Genomic DNA, 15250 nt, shown 5'->3' on the forward strand with positions numbered 1-15250 from the left:
TGCAGACAGACAGGAACTTGAAACACAAATTAAAAAAACTTTTTTTTTTTTTGCTTTTGGTCACCGGCCCCCTTTTTAATATCCACGCTGACATCCTTTGACCTCAACAGCCCTTGTATCCTCAGCAGAAGACCAATTAGAGCCACTGCTAGGAGTTGCAGTTTCAAATTCTATTGGCTACCTTCACCATCCCAAGTCGCGGTTTTCTCTGCGGTTGCTACCTGTTCTCTCTACAGTACAGTATTGCCACGATAAAAGCCATAAAAATTGGGGAGGATATTTGCGGTTTCTGGTAACATTTATTAGTTAGGTTCTAAGGAAAAATCCGTGAATGACTGATGGCGTGAACTCTGAACCGTTAGGTCTACTGTACTGGCAAATGATGCCTTACCTGTGACTGGCAACCCATAGATAATACATCTTTAACAGTCTTTGGGGTAGTTGACATTTGCATCTATCTATATGAATGTACTTGTAAAACAGATCTACTTGAGAGCAGGTGATAGAGCTGAGCACTAGCCTGGGATGTTACTCACAAGCCAACTTTGGCAGCACTCTTTTTGTTGCTTTAGGCAGTCCAAAAATCTCTAGGTTGACGAAGAAATCATTAGTCATTGTGTGAACATTCATCCAGTGTTGCATACAGTAAGTACCACCTTATAACCTTCCTAACCCAGATTCTGTACTACTACCTTTCCTGTTCGGTTGTCTGTTGTGACCTATAACTCTATGTCAGACAGTGACAACATATATTACATGTAGAGAGTATGAGAAACGCATCTAATTGGTTGTTGCATCTTACGTTTATATTAATGGATGACTAGCTAAACACATCTAATTGGTTATTAAATCTTTCTCACATTAATATAAATAGATGACTTGCTGCTGCTTACTCCACCATCACAGATAAATCTCCCAAGATGAAACCCAGTTTTTAAAACAATGTTCAGCCCTTGCAACTGATTTATAGGTTGTGAGTTGACTATTGGAATTTCTCTCAACAGATCATTCAGCGCAGTGAAGTGTGTCTCTATCATTCAGAAAGCAATGGCTAATTGTAAAAAGTTCTTATTTTGTTTAGGAAAGACAGTAATTAATGCTTGACGAAATGTTTAAGGTAGTATTTGGTTGTCTCTAGCTTCTGTAAATGTTGCCAATAAGAGGGGAGCTGGCTGAGTGGAGAATTTCTTATAAAATTCTACAGGGTAACCATTGGGCCTGCTGATTTCACGCTTTGAAGTGACTTTATCGCATCTAGTAATTCTGTTAGCGTCAGAGGTTTATCCAGTTCCTCAGCACTTAAAGCATCTATTTGTGGTGTCTGTAATGTATCCAGAAATGCATTAGATTGTGTGTTGTCTTCTTTGAACTCAGTAGAATATAAGGATTTACCTCAGAGAGGTAGATGCCAACCTTGTCCATGGTTTGTCCTTGTGATTTGTTGAAGTTCATGGCAAAGGCAGGTTTAATGGGGAACTGTCGCCGTTTAAGTGTAAAAGGTAATTCCAGGTCAGAACTTGTAAGGTCAATTCTAGGAATTAGAACAGTACTGTTAGCATGTGATCCTGTAAGAAGTTTTGCTTCAATAACATTGTGTGTCATGGTGTTGATGACTAAACGTGTACCATTGCATAAACCCTGTGTAGTGTTAAGGTTTCTTAATAGCATGATTATTGTTCCGTTTTTAAGGCTACGATTGTGTTATGGTAATCCGGCTGGGTTAATAGTGTTCAAATATTCTAAGGGGAATTAAGATGGTCATTGTCGTCATCAGAGTCAACTTTGTCAGAGCTTAGAAAGAGCTGTGCCTCTCCAGGAAGTAATGAAATGACCTGGTTATTAATGTGATCAACATTAATATTTTTTGGACATAATATAGTTCGTTGTGTTAAAAGGGGTATTTGGTGTAATGAGATTGCTGTTCCAAATATCTTCGTAACTAAGTCGTCACAGATAAAGGGTTGAGGAATTGTAATAATATCTGGGTGAAGTCAATCTGTATTGGTGAGTGTACCATCTCCTAGTTGTAATAACCAATTGTTATATTCGGGATCTGGACATCGCATGTTTTGTACCAACTGTATCTTTTGAAAGCAATGCCAATTGTCCGCGTAACATTTTTTGTTCCGCGGTTTTAGAAGCGCGTTGTAGGTGCCGACGTTTAATGTTTTTTTTGATGCGGGTTCGTGTTTGTGGTCCCGTTACTCGAGCCGTCTCGTTCTGTACCCGTGATCGTGAATTCATGACTTGTTTGATCTTTAACGTTAGGAATATGGATAAGTAATAAGGAGGATCGCACTCACTGTTAATATGCGGACTGTTCGATTCTTCGTATTTTCATCAATCAGGTCTCGCGCCTGTATATGTATTGTAGTCCGGTGTCTTGTTGTTTATGTATGACGTCGTCCGCGTATTTTAAGGTGGACTGAACAATAGCTGAGCGCATGGCATGTGGAATCACCAATCAGGTCTCGCGGCTGCATATGTATTGTATTCCGGTCTCTTGTTGTTTATGTATGACGTTGTCCGCGTATTTTAAGGTGGACTGAACAATAGCTGAGCTTATGGCATGTGGAGCAATAGCTAAGCACTGTCTAAAATCTCCTCCTAATAAAAGTACCTTTCCTCCAAAGGGAATATTATTATTCATCAATGCAATGCCAATTGTCCGCGCATTTTAAGGTGGACTGAACAATAGCTGAGCGCATTGCATGTAGAGCAATAGTTAAGCACTGTCTAAAATCTCTGAATGCAAAAGCAAATGAACTATTGTAGGATCTAATGCAGTTCATAAAGTTTTTACTTTCAGGTACTTCGTTAGTTAGAAGCTTCTGTAGATATGCAGGATATGAATGTAAAGGAGGCAGTGTAATTTGACCCTTTTGACAACAACGTGTAAATTCATTACTTGTATTGCCAGTTGTTTCTTCAGGGAAGTTAAGTGAATGACAATGATTGCAAATGACATTCATTAATCCCAATGAATTTTCATGAATAGTGGAGTCATTATTGAACGCGTTGTCAGCTAACTGGCGCAATCGTTTAGCAGGTGTCTGTCGTTGATGTCCTTGACGTGTATCTTTTGTCTGTGCCGTTTGAGAGGCGCGTCGTTGTATGTGCAGGATTTGGGACGTGCTATTCTGGAGCTGTAATTGATTTGCCTGTGCTGTGTGAGAAGCCCGTTGCAGTTTACGGCGTTCATTGTTTGTATTGAGCCTTGCCCGTTTTTGTATGTTTAATATGGAGCCTTTTCTGTGGTTGAACGGTTAATAGTGCATCAGTGTAATGAGATCGATCTATGCTGCATAATTTGAACGTGTTCAGATGACGTATGTTTAATATGGACGGTTCGTTCAGTAATGGGGCTTTGTGTCTCATTTCTTATTTATGTTAGTGTGGTCGTGGGTCTGAATCCTCCTTTTTGTGTATGTTTCGTGTGCTATGTCCGTAGTCTGTCCCGTTTCGTGTGCAATGGGTTTGTGTGGCACTCGCGTCTGACTTTTTTTTTTTTTGTGTGCAAGGGGCGCGTTGCCTCACTTTTTTTATCTCTGTTAGTGGAGGGGGTGTTTGTGTGTCGTGGGTCTGAATCCTCTTTTTTGTGTGTGTACCGTTTCATGGGCTATGTGGCGCTTGCGTCTGACTCCTTTCTTTTTGGTGTTCTAGGGGCGCGTCGCCTCATTTCTTATTTCAGTTACTGGAGGGGGGCTTTGTGTGTCGTGGGTCTCAATCCTCTTCTTTGTGTGTGTTCCGTTTTGTGTGTCATGGGCTTCGTGCGGCGCCGGCGTCTGACTCCTTTTTTCTGTGTGCTATGGGCGCGGCGCCTCATTTCTTATTTTACGTTGCTCTTATTTTACGTTGCTTTCCATCCGGTTTCCGTTGCTTGGGGGGGGGGGGGGGGGGGGGTGGTTGTGTGGGTGCCTGCGCAGTACGTCTTTTGCGTCCACGGCCCATGGCCGGATGTCCCTGCGTCCATCCGGTTTACCATTCTCGTTTAGTAATATGGATAATAATAATCTCTAAATGCGTGCATTATATTTTTATGGTCAATGAATTCTTCTCCATTCATGTTGGTGATTACTGGTATTGCATTGCGAACTTTTTGTTTCTGAATTTGTTGAGCTAAAAGCTTATTAGCTTTTTCTCCGTGTTCATAGTAATGATGTCATGACTTATAAATAAGTTGTTCAGTTTCTTTAGTTGTTAAGATGTTCAGTTCTGTATGCAGGGCCTGCCTTTTCCTGTGAAGAGCTTCACTTGGACTCCTGGCTTGTTCTTCATCTATTCTAGTAATTTCACTTCTTAGCTCTGACACTTTCTTGGTTTCTAATTTATTTCTGTGGGAAAGATATGAAATAATCTGTAGAGTTTCCCAGAGTGCTCCTGCAGAAACCTCTGTGGGCGTGTTTGTCTCTAGGAAGAAGCTGATTTGTTTGGATATAAATTATATGCAGTTCTTTCTGCCAATAGAAGAGGGTTAAGATGCCATCTGGGAGGTGAGTGTGAGGGGCTTAATGATTTAGCTCCAAGACTAGAGGGGCATGGTCGGAGATAACAATTGTGTCGTATTTGCACGATTTAATCGTAGGCAGGAAATTATTATAAAAAAAATAATCAATTCTTGAGTAGCTATGATGCACTGGTGAGTAGAATGAATATGATCTTGAGTTTGGGTTAAGAAACCTCCAGGGATCTGATAAGTTGTGGTCAGTTAAAAACTGTGTAATTGTCTTTGCAGTGTTAGACGTCGTCCCCCCTGTCACAGGAGTCCTATCTAAGAGTGGATTTAAAACACAATTAAAGTCCCCAGCCATTATAATTTTATGAGTGTTCACATTGGGAATGGATGCAAATGTATAGAACTTTTTCAAAACCTGGCAGGATCTAATCAATATTATTTTAGAATAAGAGAAATAACTATTACCGCATTTATTTTCCTTCTCCATTTTTTATATACCTATATATATTTCTACCTTTCTTTTGTTTATTGTTGCCTTATTAAAAAGCCCTAAGCAATTCTCCTTTGGCTAAGCTCTCCTTCTCAGGGGTGGGGTTTGATTTGTCTTCAATTTTTCTTTTTTTTTTTTGTTATAAATTGATCTCTTTGTATGGAATGATTACAATAAAATTAATAAATAAAAAAAAAAAGAAAGCAATGGCTAACAGTTTCAACACAATCGGCATTAGGCCATTCAAAAAGGTTGAATGGAAGGAATCTTTTTAAAATATCAAAGAAATGAGAGGAGGTTCATGCCAACTGCTGTCTCTTTCATTAGTTACCTTCCAAAGCTATTTCAGCAGTCATCCACAACGTCTTTTATGCAACTTTAGGCACTTTGTCACACCACTAGTTCTGCCTCGTACCTCATTTAGAAACTGAGGCAATGCCTTCTGTTTCGCTTTGCCAAACTCTGCAAGCTGATCCAAATCAGGATCTGTAAGGTGACTCACTAGTGGCAGTGCACCGCGGCTAATAGAGAAGTGCCACCAAAGTACTCTGTATTTTTACCCCTGCATCCACGATTTGCACCAGCTCCTTTCATGATAGGGTGCTAGCCCCAAAGATTCTAGCATATTTATAATCTGCATTTTAGTTTCTGAATAAATTACATTATGTTTTTGTGGCATGCTGGGCAAATTATTTCAGCTGCTTTATAAAAATATTAATATGACCACAGTACACATGAAATAGCTAAGCACTTACCTCAATGACAGATGATTATTCAGTGTAAGGCAGTTGTGAAATGACTACCCCAGCACTCTAGTGTACTTGTACTTAAACTTGTGCATATGCCATAGCACATTTTAATATGACTAAATTATAAAGAAGCTTTATTGTCAGGTGATTCATTAACCAAAGTATTACTGTACTTCTGATACATCTCACACTTTTCATAAAGCAAGGGGCACATTCTGTACCGCAGCTCTACAGCACTTAAATTGGTGGTATTACTGATGAACAAATTTTTGAAAGTCATTTTAGCTTCTTGAAATTCTACACATATTTGTTAAATCAAAAACTTAAATGATTGAACAGCTAGAGGGCTCATCAAATTGCCAACAACTACTCCTGTTACAGTATCCAAAACATGTTTAATAGAATGTTCTTTGTAATTCCTCACTTATGTCACCATCCTGCTGTGTATGCCATATTTGCAATGCCAGGATTGCATCTAGTGACTTAAAAAATGACAAAAGTTCAATTTGTTTTCTGCTTATGTAGTGATTAGTATTATTGGTCATATACTGAAGAGTGACTGAAGCTTCACTAGAACAACTGAAATTCAAAACACTGTTTTTGAAATCTTCCGCGTCATAATTAAAACTGACTTGATTACAAGCCTAAGTAATCGATCCAGTATACATGCATAATTATGTGATTATGTGCACAATACAACAATATCTGTTGTGGCAGAGTTTCATCTTTTACACATTGTCTTACTATTCACTATGAAATGCATCGGTCACAGAAAGAAATAAATTAAATCTTGCTAGATATAAAAATCGCAACTGTCTATTAAATGACTACACCAAACAGTTGCTACAATTACAGCAGCTTACAGTATGAAGTTGTAATTAATTTGATAAACAAACAGGCAGCAACACATTAATTACTTGTAAGCAATGCAGTATGTGACAAAATTGCTTATGTCTTAATAATTAATATGTAATAACTACTTCGGTGGAAACTAATGTAACATGACATTTTCATGCCTGTTAAATTTTGTTCAGGGTATCTGCAGTCTGCATTTCCTTTTACAGTGGAACCTCGGTTCACGAACGTGTCTGAACACGTACAAAACGGGTTACGACCAAAAGGTTTGCCAAACTTTTGCATCTGTTCACGACCACACACTCAGTATATGAACAAGCCAGTTTCCCTTTTGGTTTGTGCGCGCAGATGATTTCCGCACGTTTTCAGTCTCTCCCTGTGCATTCCCTGTGGAGCGAGAGAGAGGGGGAGGGAGGGAGGGATGGCTGGCTGCATAAATCCGAGAAGGCAGTTAAAGAATGCACCGGGCTTGTTTTTAAAGAGACTGATTCGAGCATTGTTTTAACCTCGTTGTATTTAATGAAGACTTTTTTCTGTTGGATTTTAACCTCCACTTCACTTCTGTTTACAGCGATCGGTTCGTAGCGTGCATTGTTGCAATGTTACTTTTCTTGGTGGTTTATTAAATTAAGGATTTTTCAAATATTAATTTATTCCCTGTGCTTAAAACTCATTAAAAAAAAGTGTTTTTAGCGAGGGGTTCGTAGCGTGATTTGTTGCAATGTTATTTTTCTTGGTGGTTTATTAAATTAAGGATTTTTCAAATATTATTCCCTGTGCTTAAATCTCATTACAAAAAAAAAAAAAAAAGTGTTTTTAGCGAGCGGTTCGTAGCACTATAGCGCGAACTCTTGCAATGTTAGTTTTCTCTGTTGTTCAAGGTTTTCTCAGTGTTGTTCAATGTTTTTACATTCAGTTTACTATTATGCTGTGCATTCTATGGTATAATTAACTATATTTGTGCTTAAAAATCTTTAAAAAAAAAAAAATATATACATACAGTTTGTACGGTCTGGAACAGATTAATTGTATTTACATACAATCCTATGGGGGAAATGACTTCGGGTTACGACCAGAGTTTTGGAACGAATTACGGTCGTGACCCGAGGTTCCACTGTACTTGCCTTATAGTCTGACGATGCAATGGATTCTGGCATATGTGAAGATATCATTTTTTAATTATTTTAATATGAGTAAACCTTCCTGTCTTGTAATGTTAATGAAAAGAGAAACTGGCCACAACTGTAATGAGTAGGCCTGGGTAAAAATATTGATTTTCCGATTCATTATTATTTATTCTTAAAATCCACAAGATTGTTCTGGTGGATCTCTATCCTACTGTATTACTATATGTAGATTTTTCGCTTATCTTAGTTTTTGGTGTCCGATCCAGTAGATGTCGCTAATGCTGTTTTTAGGGCTTTCTGTGGAAAAAGTTTTTTACTACTTTGCACAAACTGGCATGTCCTACTTAATTGAAATCAGATGTGTGGATTTACTACAGATTCGAACAATGTGTTGGCAAAATGCAGCTGAATAAAAGCAAAGCCATTTGTAAGCTGTGCAACTCAGAAGTTAAGTATTGTGGCAATGTGGAAGAAATTTTCCCCATGTATTGGAGACAATAAAATACAGGCAGGAAAAAGCGTCCATCAGACATTATTACCCAAGTCTGACAAGTGGTAACCCTTACAAGAGTATAATCACCTTATTTGCAAGTGTTACAAAGGAGGAGTTGGTACTGTGCTTTATTTATACTGTTCATATATTAGATCACTACTGCAAGGAATGCATTACACAATCAGAAAACATTTAACATCATTGGTTACATCTAGTTACTAATGGGACATGGCAGAACATTGATACCTTAAATAGTCACAATGAACTTAGTCCACTAGGCTGATTGATAGTCCGGTTAACTTAGAAGTACTTGAGTTTTTAGGTGTTTGAGTTGTTCTAAAACCTTTGCGTCGCCATGTTTCCTTCCTAGTTTGGCCATGTCCGTAAACAGGAAATTTAGGCTGAGCATATCAGTGGAGCAGCTAGCATTTTTTAAAAGATGACTTTTTTTTTCTTAGTCTTATTTTTTGCTATAAATTCACTTAAAATGCCTTTTCTTAATTCAAGCCTTTATTATAGCATAAGCTCAGAAAGTAAAAGACTCAACATAAACCCAGTAAGCAATGTATCTGGTTTCCTTTTAACAGCGTACATGCTAGGTACACATCGAACCAGGTTTCAAATTCAACTTCTACAGTAACACAACAAATTTTAGAAATCACTTATCGCAGCGTCACCCAGAAACATTGTCTTAGTCTACACCCAAACAAGTAGAACCTGAATAATCTACACTGGAGACGACATTTAACTCCAGGCTTAAGTCGTCTTGTGCCCAAAAAAAATAACAATCTATAGTAGTTTTTATTGTAAAGATATGAAACAGTACACTCATCCAAACAAGTAGAACCTGAACAATCTACACTGGAGACGACATTTAACTCCAGGCTTAAGTCGTCTTGTGCCCACAAAATTATCTATAGAAGTTTTTAATCTGTAAAGATATGAAACCCTACACTGTTGTTGACAATGACGGCTTTCAACAAATGATAACAGGTTTTGGAACTGCTGTATACCATATCAAAAGGAAAGCATACGAGTGAACTCATTGTACTTATGCTTTATGAAGACCTTAAGCAGACATCTCTCAGGTCAGTGGAGAGAATAACCCTATATTGAAACATCTGGACATCCAGGGCAGCAGATTCCTATGTGACAATCACATGTCATTACATAAAAAACGACTAGGCGCCTGTGGCGGATGTGTTGCAGACAAGTGCCCTGCACGCCAGTCACACCGGGAGCAATCTCGCTGCCTATACAGTATGCTGAGGTGCTGGCTGTTGTTCCAGAAACCTTTCCAGCCTCTCCAATATGCCATTTCTTTTCATGACCACATCAGTCACAAGTTTCTGTGTTGTCAAGTGCAATAAACATTGCCTGTTTTTTATCACATAGTTGCAGTAGCTGTACTGCTACAGTGGAAAATGTTTGCAACATGCCTTACCCAGCCGAGCAAGTGGGCAATTGTTGGAATTTTCAGAGCAGCCTGAGATATCAAATTGAACTTGCACACAAAGCAGCCAACGTGAAGTAGCCAACATAAAATAGCCCTGTAAGCTGTACCGCACAGATTATATTAGTGGAGTTGTCATTTTTGGTGTCTGTTTGTCTTTTATATTCCATTCATCCAGCACCCTGTCGACAAGCCTCAACACTAAACCTTCATTTTAAAAAAAAACTTCATTTTTTTTGTCTGAGGTGTAAGTATGAGGATACATTTTCGAGACATTAATGCAACAGTTACATGGGAGCAACTGTATGTGTAACTTGTAGAATTCTAGAAAAACACAAATCTTTCTGCAATATTTTTAATTTTGACTAATTCAAGATTAGTTTAAAATATCCAATAGGGGAATAAATTTGGCTAATTGGTTACTGAATAACCTATTTATTAATTAAGAATATTTAATTATCTATCTTACTAAACCACAGTTAATTTATGCACGGCGGACGCACCGAGGCGCATGCGCACTGCGACCTTAGCGCCCACCCCAGAGTCAAATGCACGCATGCACACTGTGGCCTTGGCGCCCGCCCCAGAGTCAAACGCAGCGGCATCCCAAAACGCGGCGGCGCCCGCCCCAGAGTCAAATGCAACGGCTTCCCAGAGTCAGTAGGGGGCACCCAAAACCAAATAACACAACGTGCTGTGCCGTGGCGCCCGCCCCAGAGTCAAATGCAGCGGCTTCCCAAAACGCGGCGGCTTCCCAGAGTCAGTAGGTGGCGCCCAAACAACATGGATAAAAACAATGAACGAAGGCGCCCACACAAAGAAACCGCTTTAGTTCAAATAGGGTTATTGAATTAAATGGAAACTTTACCATGCCTACGACCTGTGAACTAAACCTGAGGTAAAGTGTGCACGCCAGGTTGTACAGCCGCCCAGACGCGACCTGTCACACCATCGCATATACGACGACACAGCCATTAAAAAACAAAAACGAGACTGCATGAAGAAAAACAATAACAGAAGCGCGTTGAAATGAACTGTCCCAGGATGCACCCACCCTCCATGATATTTCATCATGCACCGGCTTCCGCCCCCGGGAATGGCCCATACTGTTTTTGCGTGTGTTGACAAATATTGCATCGGATTGGAACAGTGCACCCTGAGCCAAATCACCACCGCAAATGTGCCCAAATGTACGTGTTACATCTAGATGACGCAGTATATCAACCACAGAGCTAATAATGAGAAACGTAGCTGAAGTCATAAACAATCACCCATTAGCAAACTCAATAAAAATGCTACATGAAGTTGAAAGAGAAGCCAATACAAAAGCAGAGGCGGACGGTGTGGCACCAACTACAATTGCCTTAGTGCTAATAAAGGACAAAGAACAGGATCCGAGACGATACAATGTTCCCATCGTTAATGAAGTGGCAATTGTGTTTCAAAGTGATAACGGTGAGCCTCCGTTTCACCGCGATATTGTCATGCATTTACGTCCTGATGGAAACAAGGCGCCTACAACGCGCTTCTGAAACACCACAACCACATGAGTCACAGCTCCAAAAAGAAACCGCTTTAGTACAAATATGTTTATTTAATTAAATGACATTTCCCAGGACGCACCCACCCTCCATGAGGTGATTGCCATTCTTGGATTTGCGATTCTTTCGAGAATCGCGGGCTTGCTGGTCTTTAAATAATATTTGCTAGATTATATAGGTATTTTATAAAGTAGATGCTACTGCATTGTATTAAAACAAGCAGCCCCCCATAATATGTGTGGACTCTAATGTGGTGATAGATACTGTATGTTTGCTAAATTATGGTAAACTTTGAATGAGTGCAGTACTGTGAATTTTTTTTATTTTATTTTTTTTTTTTTTGGAGCAATAATATTTTGTTCTACATCTTGCAAATACTGATACTAACTGTCAATTACTGATCAAGTACTCATTCTTAAATGTTATTCTATGCATACTCATGTAATTTTTAGGAGAGTAATAGATGCTCTCGAGTATTAGCATGCAGGGTAATTTTCATTTACTCATTTAATAGATTAATGTTCATGCTTTGTTGGATTTTTTGCCCACACTGTAAGAGTACTTTAAATTAGTTTCAACCTGAGCCTGTAAAGAAAGTTTTTATTGGAAAAAGTCAAATCAGATAACACAATGTATGAAACAATGTATTTTCCAGTATGCTAAAGTTTTATTTACTTTTAAGACCCTTGCTACCGTATACATTCTGTTGCAAGTTTTAATAATTCCCTTAGATTTCCAAGCAGTTTGTTCAAATTTGGAAAGCTATAGGTAGAGGTGTGCGATATTGGCAAAAAATTATATCGATATTTTCTGAGACTTTGATGATAACGATAGACAATTTTTTGCATTCTTTAAAAATATGCTTTAAAAGTCGTATTGATCTAGCTTGGTCTTGATAATAGGATATTAATTGCAGTTTACTAATGAGATTAATGGAAACAGCAGTTACGGAAAACCGGTTTATTTATTTACTTGAAACTGAAGTAAAACAACACAAAAACATTAAAATCATCAGTCATAGTATTATCAAACAGTGCAAGTATGAATAAACCATTTTAAAGTAGCCTACAGGTTTTACAAAAAAAATTGCACTACAAATCCATTATAATGAGAGCATTTTAAACAGACACTTACCCTTAATAAATATATATAATATATACATACAGTATATATATGTAAAATAAATATATATATATATATATATATATATAAAATATGTGTGTGTGTATACACACACATACATTATTGCGCTCGCAGAGTTTCAGTTTTGTGGTACACTTTAGCCTTGCCATGAAGTGGTGCTGTGGGACAGATTGGCATTGCTGGCCACTTTTTTTTTTTTTTTTTTTATTCCTTTTATCTGTTTAGTTGCTTTGCAGTTTTTCTTCCACTTCTATGAAGAAGGATAGAAACACCATGTAAATAGTAATATACCTTTTGTTATTATTTCATAGGGTTGCCTGTCTTTTCTTTGCCGGGGTTGGGTGTGAGGTCTCCTTTAAGGCTTGGTTTGGATCTAATTTTAGCACATGGCTAGTTATGCATACAAATTAACCATGCAGCACTGTGTTGTCAGTCCACAGGGATCCATTTTTATCATTCTGGTGGCAGTACTGATAATATTCTCATTATGGTCAGCTAATGTACCCCTCAAATAAAAATACACAACCTCCTACCCCCCCATCACACACCCCCCCCCCCCCCCCCCCAAATGCAAACACATTGGAAGACTACAGTACTGATTGGGTTGTGACAACATGTATGCCGAAGCAGATCTGCAATGATCTTATAGTCCGCGTGTGTGAAAGTTTGTCTAATCTGGCCTTAAGGTGAATTTCCAGGAAAATGTTTGGCAAACAAGGTCACCAGCAGAAATAAACAAAAAATAAAATACTTCTCAGCTCTTGGGGTTGTTTGTGATTCATATGCTAAATTTCATCAAAATTGGTGATACAAAGGCATTTGTTGAGTTGAAATGGAATAACACTATAAAAATCCTGCAAATTAGTGTCTATTTTCTCAGTTTGATTAAACATTGATATTCACTTATGTTAATGAATAATGGTTAAGTTTAAGTATTAAAGCGCAAATATTATTGAGTTTTGATGCCAGTTTATAGTTGTGCTTCTAACTGATAAAGATTGCCAAATCCCCGCAAGTCGCCTCAGTTTTGTTTGCACTATGTACAATGTCCTGCTATGTAACTTCATTAGCTTAACCGCTGCAGTTTTATCCATTCTGCTTTAGTGCACAGTGTAGCATTTTTTGTTTTTACCCTTAAACATGTAAACTTTGGTTATAGCTTCTGCTAGGTAAATGGAGAAGTAGAGCATGTAAAGGTCTAATATTAGAAAAATATGATAAAGCTAATGGATGTTAATAGCTAGAATAAATGCCAGAAAATTAGACACTTCTAAAATTGGAAACTTGACACCAGAGACATTTTCCAAATTGTGCATAAGTCTGCCCTTTATGTTGAAAAAACAAAACGATAGTTAGGTTCAGGCCATTGCTTTAGTGAGGTGATAAATAAACAATCAACGAACAAGAGCTTTAAATACCAATGAAGTATTTTAAAAGTCATTGTTAAATGAAGGAGGTGAATATTGATTAAAACTAATCAAGTCTTAATAGATAACCTTGAGCACAGCGACAGTGCAGCATGAGGTTAATATCTTCATTTAAAGTACCCATTCCTTGGAGGTTACTTTTAAAATGATTATGGTATCCTATTAAATTTAGTGTTTTACAAATAGTGTTTTCAAAAATAAGAAATGTTGTGCCCTTTGTTAATCTGCTCTCCTCGGTGAAAATGATTGTTCTACAGAGGTTATGTATGATTCATTTGGATGCAAATTTTAGTTTTGATGTTGCTGTTTGTCTTAAAGATTCTGAATGCAGTTTTCATCTTTTGTTTTCAAGACTATTTCCTGTCCAGCCCATGGTTGTGACATTCTAGTGGATGATAGCACTGTTATGTAAGTATGATAAACTGTAAAGTAAAGGCAAAACCAAAGCAGATGTATCTGTTTCTTCTATTACTATTGAGTGATAATATATGTACATATATTATGAAAAAGTTTGGGAACCCCTCTCAGCCTGCATAATAATTTACTCTCCTTTCAACAAAAAAGATAACAGTGGTATGTCTTTCATTTCCTAGGAACATCTGAGTACTGGGGTGTTTTCTGAACAAAGATTTTTAGTGAAGCAGTATTTAGTTGTATGAAATTAAATCAAATGTGAAAAACTGGCTGTGCAAAAATTTGGGTACCCTTGTAATTTTGCTGATTTAAATACATGTAACTGCTCAATACTGATTACTTGCAACACCAAATTGGTTAGATTAGCTTGTTAAGCCTTGAACATCATAGACGGGTGTGTCCAATCATGAGAAAAGGTATTTAAGGTGGTCTGTTGCAAGTTGTGCTTCCCTTTGACTCTCCTCTGAAGAGTGACAGCATGGGATCCTCAAAGCAACTCTCAAAAGATCTGAAAACAAAGATTGTTCAGTATCACGGTTTAGGGGAAGGCTGAAAAAAGCTATCTCAGAGGATTGTCAGTTTCAAGTGTAAGGAATGGAATCAGGAAATGGAAGGCCACAGGCACAGTTGCTGTTAAACCCAGGTCTGCCAGGCCAAGAAAAATACAGGAGCGGCATATGCACAGGATTGTGAGAATGGTCAGACAACCCACAGATCACCTCCAAAGACCTGCAAGAACATCTTGCTGCAGATGGTGTATCTGTACATCGTTCTACAATTCAGCGCAATTTGCACAAAGAACATCTGTATGGCAGGGTGATGAGAAAGAAACCCTTTCTGCACTCACACCATAAACAGAGTCACTTGTTGTATGCAAATGCTCATTTTGACAAGCCAGATTAATTTTGGAACAAAGTGCTTTGGACTGATGAGACAAAATGAGTTATTTGGTCATAACAGAAAGCGCTTTGCATGGTGGAAGAACAACACCGCATTCCAAGAAAACACCTGCTACCTACTGTCAAATTTGGTGGAGGTTCCATCATGCTGTGGGGCTGTGTGGCCAGTTCAGGGACTGGGGCCCTTGTTAAAGTCGAGGGTC

General features: G+C 38.2%; 1 protein-coding gene across 1 annotated transcript in view; it reads left to right on the plus strand.

Annotated features, from left to right (window-relative positions):
- Positions 1–15250, plus strand: part of arih1 (ariadne ubiquitin-conjugating enzyme E2 binding protein homolog 1 (Drosophila)) — a 245209-nt gene that overhangs the window by 121692 nt on the left and 108267 nt on the right. The window contains exon 5 of the mRNA XM_028823941.2: positions 14087–14142. Coding sequence (XP_028679774.1) covers positions 14087–14142 — 56 coding nt within the window. The remainder of the gene's footprint in view (positions 1–14086; positions 14143–15250) is intronic.

The sequence above is a fragment of the Erpetoichthys calabaricus genome, chromosome 17 (assembly GCF_900747795.2).
Source record: "Erpetoichthys calabaricus chromosome 17, fErpCal1.3, whole genome shotgun sequence".
Lineage (NCBI taxonomy): Eukaryota > Metazoa > Chordata > Cladistia > Polypteriformes > Polypteridae > Erpetoichthys > Erpetoichthys calabaricus.